General features: G+C 31.9%; 1 protein-coding gene across 2 annotated transcripts; it reads left to right on the top strand.

The window, feature by feature from the left end:
• Positions 1 to 15: 15 nt before the first annotated feature.
• Positions 16 to 8,215, top strand: LOC108561485 (cGMP-dependent protein kinase, isozyme 1-like). Of its 2 annotated transcripts, none has more exons than XM_017919442.1 (9): positions 16 to 443; positions 3,814 to 4,575; positions 5,079 to 5,553; positions 5,634 to 5,803; positions 6,505 to 6,607; positions 6,678 to 7,263; positions 7,323 to 7,601; positions 7,658 to 7,846; positions 7,910 to 8,215. In XM_017919442.1, exons 2-9 carry the CDS (start codon positions 3,814 to 3,816, stop codon positions 8,070 to 8,072), a joined length of 2,727 nt encoding a protein of 908 aa, XP_017774931.1. In that variant the 5' UTR covers positions 16 to 443; the 3' UTR covers positions 8,073 to 8,215. The 2 variants fall into 2 exon arrangements, with proteins under 2 accessions (XP_017774931.1, XP_017774930.1); XM_017919441.1 differs by lacking the exon at positions 16 to 443 and adding an exon at positions 561 to 923 and having other exon boundaries at positions 7,910 to 8,072.
• The last annotated feature ends 6,726 nt before the right edge of the window (positions 8,216 to 14,941 follow it).

Below are 14,941 nucleotides of genomic sequence, written 5' to 3' on the forward strand. Positions count from 1 at the left end.
ATTAATATGAATTCGTAGATAACGAGTGTGGTTGTTAAACAGGTAGTTTGCATGGTTTCTAGCTATATATATTAGGTGTAGGCATATATTTAGCTAATGATAAGATTACAGGGAGATATAACAATAATATGCAGAGAGCAGAGCGCTGAAGGCAGTTAACAGGACAGAATGGTCGGGAGTGGTGGATCGTAGACAAGTGCCGAGTGTCTTCATCCTCATCCTCATTAAGGGCGACGATCAGTTTGCTTTGTGAATTCGTTCCATTTCGAAGGGCCCCATGCGATCGAGTTCGTTCCCCAGGAAGCCATAGTATTCCTAAACGAGTCGGCTGTTATTTAAAAGGAGCTGAATAAAGGAAAGAACACAATTTTCATTGTGTGTTTGAAATAAAACAGATAACCTACAAGTCGCACGACTCCCAGCTACGACACCAGCCACCAAAGGTCAGATTTCATCCAAAGAAACAGAAAAGAAAATAAATGAAAAAACAAACATGAAAAGAAATCACAATAAGAATATTGGCATTAACAATGGGTGGCGAATGGGAAGCCCGAGCAACAAATTAGAGCCCACATAAATTTTGTTTTCCTGCCTATTCTATTAAATTACGTGGAGCGGAATTAGAGAAAGAAAGAGACCGACGACGGTCGAGAAAGAAACGTAGAAGTACAGGACTGCTTCGCATTGCATAAAGTTAATTGCAGCGTAATTAAGATAAACCACGTTTTAATCAATCAAAGCGGCTTAAGTCGAGCGCACGCTACTTTATTTTAATTCAAGTCATATGACTTATTGTTAGCATGAGAATAACGTGATTCACAAAGTGCACAATGATTTTCGATTCTTGCAGAAACATGCATTTGAGTGTCATGATTATATAACGGTTGCACACTGTATACATTCGATATAGGATCTGCAGAATTGTAAGTTTTAACACATTGCAAAAGCGTACTTGGAACGTTCGCATTCTTGTTATTTCTTTTATAATCAGATTATTTCTTACTACTTCTTGAATAATAGCACTTGACTATGAAACAAATAAATCGCCAATCATGTTAAAATATAATTTAATAACACTCGCACAAAATCTCGTACTATAAAGCAGCAAATTATTATCAATTAATGTTAAATCAAAACTGTTATGTAAACGGCTTCTGCTGTAGAACCTATATTTAATAAATGACACAAAAAGACCCTGACCTAATTTGCTTTAACGCAGTGTCTCTAGATCAACTACATAATTTGACAAATCAAATCATTTTTTAAAATAAACAAAATTAGTATAGAATTTAGGGTAATTTAGGACGTATATCTAATGTGAATTATTGCAAACGTATTTGAATCGCGTACAATTCCTTAAATACATTACTTTAAACTTGATATTATTAGTGTACACGCACTTGTAGCACTAATATTTCAAGAACTTTTTAGCAAATCACTTATCTAATGCTAAAGAACTTTTCCGACACTAAACCTTGTGGAACCCTGTTCGTTTCAAATTAGCGCAGTCATCTTTGCGTTTTCCATTGGTTGTTGACGGTGGTTAAATACTACTGTAGCAATTCTATTTATAGTATTTGTTTTTATAAATCATTACAGGTTGCATATGCAAATATTATTGTAAAATAAATATGTAGTACTTAATATCGATATTTTTTACTTAATAATTCAATTGGAAATTCTATAGATATTTGTAGATATTTCTATTAAAATATTTCTTATTAGCAAATAATAATTGTAAATATAAAACTGATCATTTGACAAAAACATAGTTTGCGAGCATATTCATTCCGAAAACGTGCTCGTAAATCTAAGCGACTTTATAGATGATCCTGAGACAATTTACAATGTGTTAATGATTTTACCAAAACTTATTATTTATATAATACTCATATTGCTAGACCTCCGTCGTTTATCAAGTTAAAATGTTATACAAAACATTATCAAACTGAAACAATACTGAATACTAATCTTTGTGATCCAGAAATGGAACATGAAATAGTTTTTTTTTTAATAACAATATCAAAACAAAAATAGTTCTGAAAACTTGATTGACTATACTAAAGCTGAATAAATGAAGTATTTCATCTTAACATTTGTATCAAGCTACAAATAATTAAAAACCCGATTGAATATTTAAAAAAAGTTTAAAATATAGGAGTTTTATGTTAACCTTGGCTTAAGATACTTTACTCAATTCATATTTGTCAATAAGTACTTCAGAATTTTAGAATACAAAAAAGAAGATAAAATATATTTAATTAAAAGTATAATTCTCACAAGGCTTAACGTAATTCGATCTGATATGAACGAAACTGGAGAGGTGTGGAGAGCATTTCTCTCGAAGCGAATGTAATTCGGGTGCGTACGTATGATCAAGTATTGATATTATATGTAATACACTTTTGTTTCCCCTTTATCAGTTTCAATTTCGTTCGGTTTATCGAACGATAAATCTCCGAAACGACAATTATTATTGTTGTTCAGTTGCATTTGTTGTCGTGTGGAAAAAGCATGCGCTATTCTCCAGTGATGCTTTATTCAAATGCATATGGATTTTTTCTAAGTAAATAACAATTCTACGCAATAAGTGAGTTTAAATAGGTTGTATATATTATTATTTTTGCAAATACATATATTATTAAATTTTGATGCATATCGTGTTTGATGAAATGAAGATAATATTTGCAATTACTATTGTTTTTGCGTTTATCGACAATACCGGTTGTCACAGTATGTTGAATTCATATAACTAATTAATAAAATTATATTAATTGTCGTTAATAATATTATTTATTCAATGTTGATAGTAATATTACACATATATTTCAAATATGATCATATTTTGGAAAATATACATTAGATGTTATACAATTATAACATTATTCGCTTTCAAAACGATTGAACCAACTATTTTAGTCACAACAAAAAATATATAAGCAAGATATTTTTTGTTTGAGAATGAGACTAAAAAAGTAACAAAAATTAATTAATTTAAAAAATGTTTGTAATATTTGTATTCGGATGAGAAATCAGAGGGAAGAATCTTTTTTTATTTATTTAAATTAATTTGGATGAAAAATATGATTTAGTAAATTCAATATCAACTTAGGATACTCCAATTTCATAGATAAATGTAAAAAAAAACTAAATAAAAAAATTGAAATTATGTATTTTTTATCTTATTTAGTACATTGGTATTATTAACACGAGTGCTTTAATAAAATTAAGTTCAGTGTAACGTATTTATAGAATGGCATAGAATTCAAACATTTGCACACTTATTCACATTAAATTTATGATTCAAAAAACTATTTCAAATAACAAAATTGAATTAAATTTAAAAACTGAAAAATAAAATCACTGGCTATATAATTGGGTGTTATCAGAACTTCAATAATTGGTGTTTTATTAGTCTTCTCGAATTTTATATTATTTTACAAATACATTACTGATATCAAACAAAGATTTTAACTTTTTAATTAATTTTACATTATACATTTTGTATCTAAAACCATGTTTTGAAATTTATTAAAAACGAATTTTACTATTTATTAATAAAGGACAAATAAACATTGATTGTCATGAATATAAAATAAAATGAGAAGTTTAAAAGAATTCAAAATAAAATATTAATTTGTATTGTACTTAATATTACAGAGACAATATTCTTTTCAAGATATAAATAAAGTAGTTTATATAGAGAATAACTGATCAGAATAATAAAGAAATTTGTATAAGAGTATAATCTGAAAGAATAGAGTTGTGTTGATCTTTGCATTTGTTTTTAACATATTTTATGTTGTTTGTTAGATGGCTGAAGGGGAAACAAAGGAGGAATCGTCGGGTAGTGGCATTGCTAGGTTGATCCCAGGTGCTCCTCCCGTCGCGACAGCGGCACCTGTGGAGGCGAGAAAAGGACTCTTTAAATACGCGCACACGTGTGGCAGTTACTTCGCGAAGTGTAGCTGTGGTAATCATGACGGTGTCCCGACAGAGGAGGACCCACCACTTCCAGACAGCCGTAGCCGCGAGAAGCGCCTCTCCAACCCGGAGCTGAACGAGAAGAGAAAAACTAGACACTACAAGCTCAGCCTAAACTATCAGAATCCGAAGAGCTATCTGGCGCATCCGGACCTCCCGTTCCCAATAGCTAAACCGCAAGGGGACGCAAAGAAGACACGCCAAAGCTTTCAGTCGAAATCCTTGGACTTGGAGAATCTGAACTACCATAAGTATACAGCCTTAGCTTACGAGGAGGAGGCAGCCCAGAAGTTCTTCAAGGATTTCGGGATCTTCGGCCCGATGGGGAACGGCGTGGCTTCGATTAGGAGGAGCTCGCGCGACAGTGAAAAGAAACTATCAGTGGTGGATAGCCCTAGAAAAGGCTCTAATATCAGCGTGCCGGCAGACTACGAGTATTTGAAGAGCATAGTACCAAGACTCGAAAAAGAACTTTCCGACTTGGAGATCAAGTTCGGTTCGTTGCAAGTGGAATCGCAGCAGGTGAAGAAGGATCTACGATGCCGGGAATCGGAAGTTGTGCGTTTACAGCGGGAAATACACAAGCTCAAAGTAAGTTCCATCAGACAGGTTCCTATTTTAGTCATCTTCATTGCACTACATACAAAACATTATTTATTGTATTGTGTTAAATATGTGTGTATATATATAATATATAAAGCAGAATGACGCGCACGGCACACTTCCTCTCGCGATTGACTCTATACGTGTCGGTGTTTTCTTTGCTTTAAAATCAATATTTGCGTTTGGAATCAAATCAAAATAGGTGTTTATAAATAGAGATAGAAGAGGAGGAATTGTATACGTGAGTACGTGTATCCGAGCAACCGACATTTATTATGCGTTTTCGGTGACCACCGAATTTCTGGCCGCAACATCTAAACCCTCGTTTAATGGTTACCTAGCGTGCGTCGCAAAGCCCACTTCTTTTTCTGGCACATCTTGATATCGGCCCGAAAAACGAAAATAAGATTAAAAACTATTTCTAGATAGCGCCGCAGACATAAAAAGCAAGCCGAAGGGCGAGCACCTTTAAAATTATTCTCCTCTTGCAGAGCGTTTTGCAACAAACTACCACACCAAAAGATGGAGATATGCTGGCCAGCCTTCAGAAACTCCCAACGATGGCAAATCGCGCTCCCGTGCAACAGAATTCGATGAACAAAAAGCAGGGTGTATCCGCAGAGTCCAGCGACGCCGCCAACGTCCCCAGCGACATCACCATACCCAAATTCGATAAAGACTTCAGATCGAAGCAGCTTATCAAAGACGCGATCCTGGACAACGATTTTCTCAAAAACCTCGATTCGGGTCAAATTCGCGAACTAGTTGAATCGATGTACCAGAAGGATTACGATAGCGGAAGTTATGTGATCAGAGAAGGCGATGCCGGAGCCCACCTGTATGTCTCCGCACAAGGGGAATTTGAGGTCATCAAAGAAGATAAAGTTCTGGGCAGGATGGGTTCCGGTAAAGCGTTCGGCGAACTGGCCATCCTTTATAATTGTACAAGAACTGCTTCAATCAGAGGTGATATTGTGTTTTATGCTAATATTTATGTTAATCTGTTCACTTCAACTTGACAATTGTCATTCTGAATACAATTACAGTTATTGTGGATTCTACGGCCTGGGTTCTGGACAGGAAAGTCTTCCAGCAGATTATGATGAGGACGGGACTGCAACGACTTCAGGACAATATCAACTTCCTGCGCTCCGTTCCTCTCCTTCAGAATTTGAGCAACAATGTTTTAGCGAAAATCGCCGACGTCTTGGAAGTTGTAAGTTTATTCATTGATTACCTATATATATATGATTAAGTGTATCATCATCATGCATAAATACAACAATTAATATTTTTTAAACAATCATTTTTTGTTAATACTTAGGGTGGCTATAATAATAAAAAAAAATAAATTAATATGTTTCACATACATATTAATTTATTTTTTTAATGCAACAGGTAAGCATTACATAGTTAACACACTTGAGTTGATTGCCAAGAATTCCACATCGATTTTTGTTTGTTGTACTGGAAGAGAGGTGAAATATACAAGTGGATAAGAAAAACAATTATATATTCTGAATTCAATAGAATAATTTGTTGTCTTGTTTATTCCATTTTATTTTCTTCTAAATATAGTACATCAAATATAAATCAGTATTAGATTTGCAATAAATAAAAATTAACGTGAAAGTCATTACGTGTGTAGTTTCATCATTTCTTACAAATTTTGCAATACATTATAATTTAATAATTATTATTCTAATTTTAAATCCTCAAAGAAATAAACAACTATATAAAGAGAAAAGAGACTTGAGATATACAGAAAAAAAAACATTTATTGTATATAAAAATTTCATCATTATTTAATGTATTTATTTGAAAATTATTATCATAAACTGTAATTTTATTGGCAAAATCTTGTATTGTTAAAAAAAAACTGTTCAATGTGTATAATTATAATATCTATAATTTCAGGAATTTTATCCTTCTGGTGCGTATGTGATCAGACAAGGAGCAAGGGGTGATACATTTTTTATAATGAGCAGCGGTAGGGTGAAAATCACACAGAGAATGCCAGGTGGGTACATCGGCTTGTTGCAATTTTGTAAAGCCTTTCGTATTTTTATTTCATTTGTTTGTTTATTCAGGAAGTTTGGAAGACGAGGAGATTCGAGTATTGGAACGCGGGGATTATTTCGGGGAGCAGGCATTGTTGAAGGAGGATTATAGGACGGCGTCAGTGATAGCATTGCATCCGGGCGTTGAGTGTTTGACTCTCGATCGCGACTCGTTTATTCAGCTTATCGGCGATTTGAGTGAGATCAAGGAGAAGGATTACGGAGATGGCAGGCGTGTACTAGCTCGGCCGACGAGCAGTAACAATATGCAAGAGCAGATCGAATATGAGTACATTCAGCTGGATGATCTTGATGTGATTGCAACTCTGGGCATCGGCGGATTCGGCAGGGTTGAACTAGTGCAGTATTCCAGAGATTCGACGGTCACGTTCGCATTGAAGTGCTTGAAGAAACAGCACATAGTTGATACGGAGCAGCAGGAACACGTCTTTAGCGAGAAAGTCATAATGATGAGCTGCAGAAGTCAATTTATTTGCAGACTTTACAGGACTTTCAGGGACTCCAAGTTCGTTTACATGATGCTGGAGGCGTGTCTGGGAGGAGAGGTATGGACGATACTCAGGGATAGAGGTTGCTTCGACGAACACACAACTAGGTTTCGATAAGAACATTTGCGTGCTTGAATTATTTACTTAATTCACACTGCTTCCACAGGTTTATTACTGCATGCGTGGTGGAGGCTTTCGAATATTTACACGCGAGAGGTATCATTTATCGCGACCTCAAACCAGAGAATCTTCTGCTGGACAGCCGAGGCTACATTAAACTGGTAGATTTTGGATTCTCAAAACGCTTAGGGTACAGCAACAAGACATGGACTTTTTGCGGCACCCCAGAATACGTTGCACCGGAAACTATTCTCAATAAAGGACATGACAGGGCTGTGGATTATTGGGCTTTGGGTATTTTGATGCACGAGCTTCTAAGCGGAAAGTAATATGCTTATTCATTTTAAAGTTTTTATCAATTTAATAATTATTTTATTTTAGTCCACCGTTCACCGCCTCAGATCCGATGCGTACCTACAATTTGATTTTAAAAGGAATCGATATGGTTGATTTCGGAAAATATAATATGACAAGATCTGCACAAAGTTTGATTAAAAAACTCTGCAGAGATTTACCATCTGAGAGGTTGGGATACCAACGTGGTGGAATACAAGACATCAAGAAGCATAAGTAGCAGCACTGTTAAATATTTTTGAAGACACTATTAAAACCATTTGTTGTTCCTGTTTTTAGATGGTTCCAAGGCTTCGATTGGGATGGTTTGAATGAGGGAACTTTACCTCCGCCGATCGTGCAGACCGTGCGCGATTCCAGCGATTCGAGCAACTTCGACTGTTACAGCAGGGATAACGACATCCCCCCTGACGAGTGCTCCAACTGGGACGTTAACTTTTGAACTCATCTCCATTATTTATTTACAATTAACCTAAACGAGCGGACCAATTGATCGCTTCCAATTGGTAACTAATTTAACCAATTCTGAACTGTATATGTATTACATAAGGACAAAGTATATGACAATAATTAAAAACGATAATAAATTTACATGGGTTGTTCTCATTTTTATACTAAAACAATCACTTGCATGTTCATTCTTAAATAATTATCTTCCTAAATATGTTTCGTATATCATAAAATAAATATAATGATGCACGACTTTATTATATTTATTTTTGGGGAGAATAAATCAAATTTGATGTAAATATCATATAAAAAAGGATATTGGAATTATAGTGATAGCGACATGCATGTCTCATGTCATAAAAATAATGTTTTATTGATTACACCTGTAGACTATTTTTATCATTTAAATATTTTATCACATGGAATTCTGTAAATTATCAACAACGTCATTATTATAGACAACAACAATGTCATTTATTTTATTTGGTGTTTCATTTACAGCGCTGAATATCACCAAATCTAGTACGTTTTCTTGCAATGTCAGAATATATTTGTGTCAGAATGTCTTTTGAATTTTCGCGGTTTATCCTGGCTGGGATTAGAAAACCTTCTAAACACGTAAGTTTCATAAACTAATTTATGTAATTTCATACAATTCATAGTGATAATATTTGCTATCGTTAATTATTCACTCTTACAATGAAGTGTTATGCAAAACTACGATTATTCTATTCCAAATATATTTATTTCAATATATTTAAATTTATATATAGACATTAACCAAAAGTAATGTTTATATGAAACAGATAAAACTATAGAAGTATTATTATCAATGCTATGTTAACTTATACTATTTTATATGATTAACTTCATATCGTCATTTCAACTCGTAAAGATAGGTAATCATAAAATGAGGATTTGTAGAACAAAAACCAATCATATATGATTATTTAGAAATTATTGGTCTTTGTGCGGAAATTATTATAATAAAGCAAAAAAATTCTTCAGCGAATAATTTTCAAATCAATTATCTCAACTTTAATTACAAATTAAATATCACATTTATTTATTACAGAATGCGACAAATTTTGAATATTTAAAAAAATTAAAAAAAAATAGATTTATTTCTATGATATATTCTCAATTTATAAATTAATTAAACTTAGTAGATTACTAGCATTTTTAATTTCTCAAATAAAGTTAAATGTTTATACAGTAAAACCTGTTTTGTGCAGTAGATAAGGACCGCATAAAAAATCGCATCAGAAAATATATGAGAAAGTGCATTCAAACAAAATAAATATTTTACATATGGAGACATTTTCAAAATGCACATACACAATTTACTGCTACTCATGTTAATCCAAAACGCGCATCTTCTTGGTTGGATTTCAACGGTTCTACTGTATATTAATTAAAGTATGTTTGGCAATGCGAAGTATTGCTGTGTAAATAAATGAGATATGCATCTTCTATCTAAACTTATTCGAAACATGTAGGGTTACTTCCGTAAGATCAGTTAAAATAAATTAGGTGTTAAGATGTAAAAAATTCTACGATGTAATTATTATTGTTTGTTTTGGATTTGAATATTTAGAGAGGGTCACGGTGTGCCTTGGCCGTGTAACGAAAGACGCAAGCGCTGGCGTCCGGCGTGCGGTCCCTTCGAGGATGTCGTCGACGTCGTCGTTATCTTCCAACAGTAGCGGTAAGAAGGTGCATCGCGACGCTTCTTGCGATCCATCCGACGTCTCGCTACGCTCCGTCCAGACACACGAGCACTGCCACAGGTGAAGAAGACCTTGCACTCGTTTGTATCTTTGCCTCTATAGTTAAACACTAACACAGCAACTCGAGAAACCAAAACCGCACATACAAATTAGAAAAAAAAACACGAAATCTGCTTGAAACTAATATAAAAGAAAATAATCGATGCAATTGTGTCCGACTATACAGTATCTATCACGAGTTCCCAGCGCCGATCGAAATCGCACAACCATCTAATGCCAAAGACCTTTAAACTCTTAAATAAACATAAATTATTTAGATTATAAATAAATTAAAATTTAGTTATATTACGTAATTAACAAGAAAGTCTAAATTTTATCACTTGTATAATATTTTCTAAAAAACAAATGTTAAAACATTAAAATGGCGGAATATAAATAATGTTGATGTAGATGGTCCATATCATAAATATCATTAAAATCTAAATGTTGAGGGGATGAATATCGTAGAAATGATTAGGAGCGTTAATTGACGTGGTCTTGGCAATTAAACATGCATGATGTCTTCCGCCTTGGCCACCTGGGATCGCGTGACGCGCGATTTTAAACACTGGTTGGCCAGACTCGATTTCCATTAATATTTCAATATTTTCCCATTGAAGTCGCATCCAGTCTCATCTACTTTTTACATACCGTCAATTCGAATGTAGGTCAGACAGTAATGTTGAATCACCATAATTGTATGTATTGTAGTTCCACCGATTACAATTTCAATTTGAAAAATTCCACGTTGTTTATTGCGTTTATAAGCTACCTAGTTTATCGTCCGTTTTGCATAATCCAAGTTTGAATAGTTATGACTATGGGATACGGCTATTTAGTTCAAATTAATATAACATCATTGCTATAGAGTTTTCGTGATTGCTGGATTTATTAAGCGAGTTGAACCAACTTCGCAACATCATTTGATATGCTTTACTTAAATAGACATATGACAAACACTACTTGGATCGATGACCAGTAACCTTTCACATTAAGGATATAATATGTCACTCTCTATTAGGGAACAGTTGTAATATGTATTAACTAGTACACATAAATTCCAATTTGCTTCTAAAAATATATGGCGACAATTATTATATAATAAAACTACGTTATTTGCCACCAACAAATGAAACAGTTAATAAATTATAAACTTTAATTCTTTCCATTGCTAATATAGTTGTAAACAACGATATAATATTACACGTTTCTTTTGTAATAAAGTACAAGTCTTACACAGTCTTCAATCAGTACGGTTTAAAAATTTCAAAACAAACTAAATTTTAAATGTGCAAAATAAAAATAAAAGCTAAACAAAATTATTTATACATAACTGATCGTTTTCTACCTATATACCAGAGTCTGCCAAACTTGATTACCTCACGGCACACTGGGCAAAGATAATTACAATACACAAAATAAAAATATCAAGAACATTAAATAGATTATATTTTCTATGCTCAAATACTTTTTTACATATACTTTTATATTTTAATAATGTCTCAATTTGTGCTGTTTATTATTATGCGGCTTTAAAGTACAACAGTGCAAGCTATTGGCGGAACCGATAACCCGCACTATACGAAGTACAGGTAAACGTCGTTTTACTGCGTAAAATGAACCCATATTTACAGTGAGGTAACTATAGGGTTTAGTTCTATATGAGTGTAAAATCAGCAATTAATAAGCGTTATTTCATAGCTGTGTTATTGTGAATCGGCGTAAATCGAACCGACGCAAAACAACGTTTAACTGTATATTGTATTTTTTTTATTATAATGTTCTTTTCTTATCAATAATTCGGTGTTGTTTAAAGCAAATTAATATTTCGCTGATAATGTATAGCAAATAATCATGGGAAAGCGTTAAAAATTGATGTGTTACGCAATAATAGATTATGCAAATTCGCGCTGTATTATTTGCATGTAAAATATGCATTTATAATTCTTAGATCACGCTTGATCATAGAAGAATGTTGAAATATAGTAGCTTACTGATTTCCATACTTTATATATGCATTTAATGTGTTAGTGATATATTCTACTCATGTTGTGCTCAAATTCCATACTTTCCCTTTGAATGTGTATAATATTACACCATTTGTGGTTTCTGTTCTTTCAAATTTTAAATATCTCATAAATACAGCATTTTCTCACATTGTACGCCTTCGAATAGTCCAGATTAACTATAGTCCGCATTGAAAACAAACTAAAATAAATATAAATTTAAAAGAATTAATAGATACAATTATTTTTCTCTTTATAAAACCAAGTCTCTTTTTGTACGGTTTATTTCTATTTTCTTTAGTTCCTCGATAAGTCCAGTTTCAATCGGTCCGGGGTAGTGGTGGTACCGATTGCGCTAATTCCATGTAACAAATAAATTTTATCAATTATCAATTTTTTTCTAAATATTTTTAAGAATTTGTATACTCTACAATGTTATTAGACGTAGTTATTTCATAGTTATATACGGTTATTATTTTTAAATAACATAATTTAAACTTAACACCATAACAAAAAATTAAACTAAATTGAATTGCTGCAAAGGACTAATTACCATACGCATTTTTGCCCTATATTTTGATATCTAACATTTATTTAATTGTAAAAAACGTTCTATCAACTCAAATATTATATATATTCTAGACCAGTCATTATGGGGCTCAGGGGGGTCGTAATAAATTAATGACAAATCAAGCCTGGTTGTATTTTTCTACACTTACCAATTCTTCGGGGGTTGCAAAAACTTTATATGTCCAAAAGAGGGCGCTGACTTAAAAGTTTGAAAATCTCTGTTCTAGGCCAATGGCTGGTAACAATTACATAAAATATTTATATACAGATAAGTGTGAAATTGAAAACATGAATTAGCAAGTAAGGTATCTTGTTGCATATAGCACTTTTAATAAATATTTTTCTGTTTGTGATACAAATGTAACATTTCATGAAAATATTTTTCATTATTCCGTATCTATAAACAATAGTAATCTAATCTGGTAAAAAACAGCTTAAATGTTATGCAATTTGAAGAAAAAATATGTTTTTTAATTGCAAACATTACTGGACACTATGAATATACAATTATAGAAATATTGATTGAAAACAACAGTAAATTATATTGAATTTAGTTTCCGTGAAGTGAACCATTAATGTCTACTTAACTTTAACATTATCGAATTTTCTTGTCTTTTCTTAGCATGTTTTCATCATGAATAAATTATCATATTTGTCAGCGATTCTATTGTATTTTCCAAATGCGTTAATGGCAATCGAACGCCAGTTTTATTTTATGGTTTGGAAATCCAAGTTTCCAACTTATTTAGAATTTTCAAAGACATTTAACGACTCTATTTCTTTTAATTAGAAAATGCATTTCTAGTTTTGGCATATTTTATTAATTATAAATTACAAATTTAAATCTATTCATAATCATGTAATAAAAGTTTATTAAAAAACATTTTTTTTTTAAATGTTTTCCTTACTGTTTTTATTAACTTATGATGAGGTCCCTGTGTAATGATTGATGTACTTTTTGTTTTTTTCTTCCGACTTATTTTTTTAAGTTTCTTTATTTAATTAAACAAATAGTTCAGTTTCGTTAAATTTATACTATTTTTAGCATAATTAAATTTCTTATTCTTATTTCTGCAAGAAATTCATTATTATTAAATTAATTTATAATATATATCAAATAGTAAATATGAATGCATAAGTATGTTCTTAATAGTTACTTAGAAGTTAGAACCTTTGTTGAACCGATATAGAACTCGGAACTAAGAGCAAAGAGTAGTTTAGTGTGTTGTGGAAATTAATTTGTTTGATGGTCTGGAATGGCCAACAATGCGATTATGCCACACCTTCAGAGGCCACCCCCTTTCAAATATATAACTAACATAAAGAAGTGTCAGTAAAATAATAGCGAGAGGGAAAGGAGAAAATTTAATTAAATTCCGATTTCTATTATGTTACCTATTTTTAATTGACCAAACGAACGGATTTATGGAAACGATAATAGTTATTAATTGATTTCTGTTAATGATAAAATAAATAATACATATTTAATAAAAAAACGTATGTGTTAAAATTCATTGCATGCTTTCAAGTTATAAAATATACTTTAATGGACAGTATTACAATTTATGCATGAATGGTGTTAGACATCAGCGATCGATTATTTCAGTGTTAAATTTGTAATACATACTATATGTAGGTATAGTAGTGACGGAGTTAGCAGGTAATTACTCAATTGTCTCAACTTATCTGTCACGTGGTATATACTAGAAATCAATTTGATGCGATTCCGTGCGAGTGTCGTATCTATTTTTCATACTCTGCATTTGAACCAAATCTACGTGTGGTAATTCTAGCCGCACGCCATTGCCACCACGTACACATCTTCCAATCAATATATCCAATCAATGTGCGAAAATAAGTCGAGGCGAAATTACAAATACAACTACTTTTCTTTTTCAATTAATATCATATTAATTGAATCTTTAATTACATTTCTATTATTCTCTCATTCTTTCGATTTTATTGTCTACTTGTTACTTGTTACAATCAAAATATATGAATACTTTTATTACATATTTTTGATGTCTTTATGTTTTTTTATATAATAATATTTATTGCAACAGTTAATCAACTTTCCACCCATTTATTAGTATTACTAATAATAACAACAGTATCATCTATTCATTTCCATAAAATTTTCTAATTTTGTAATGTTATGGAAAAGCATATATCATATTTAATTCGACTTTAATAAATAAAATTCCTTGGGCACTTAACAATTATACATATAATGCAGTATGTGTATTAAATATACATGTTACAGCTTTTTTTAAATATATTTATTATGTTATATGTTGTTAGTATGCATATTTCAACAACCTCAAATATTATCTTGGTTTTATTATTTTTTATTTAATATTATATGGCTTTTGATTAATCTCGGTTAGCAAATAGTATTATATACATGGTAATTCGGCATTGTGTTTATTACACTAAACTATTTGACTTTAAACATTTATTTTTGTGGTTAAAATGCTCATAATAATATTTCTATAAAACTCTGCTGCTTTATATAA

This window comes from Nicrophorus vespilloides, unplaced genomic scaffold (genome assembly GCF_001412225.1).
Source record: "Nicrophorus vespilloides isolate i.1.1-1 unplaced genomic scaffold, Nicve_v1.0, whole genome shotgun sequence".
In the NCBI taxonomy this organism is placed as follows: Eukaryota; Metazoa; Arthropoda; class Insecta; order Coleoptera; family Silphidae; genus Nicrophorus; species Nicrophorus vespilloides.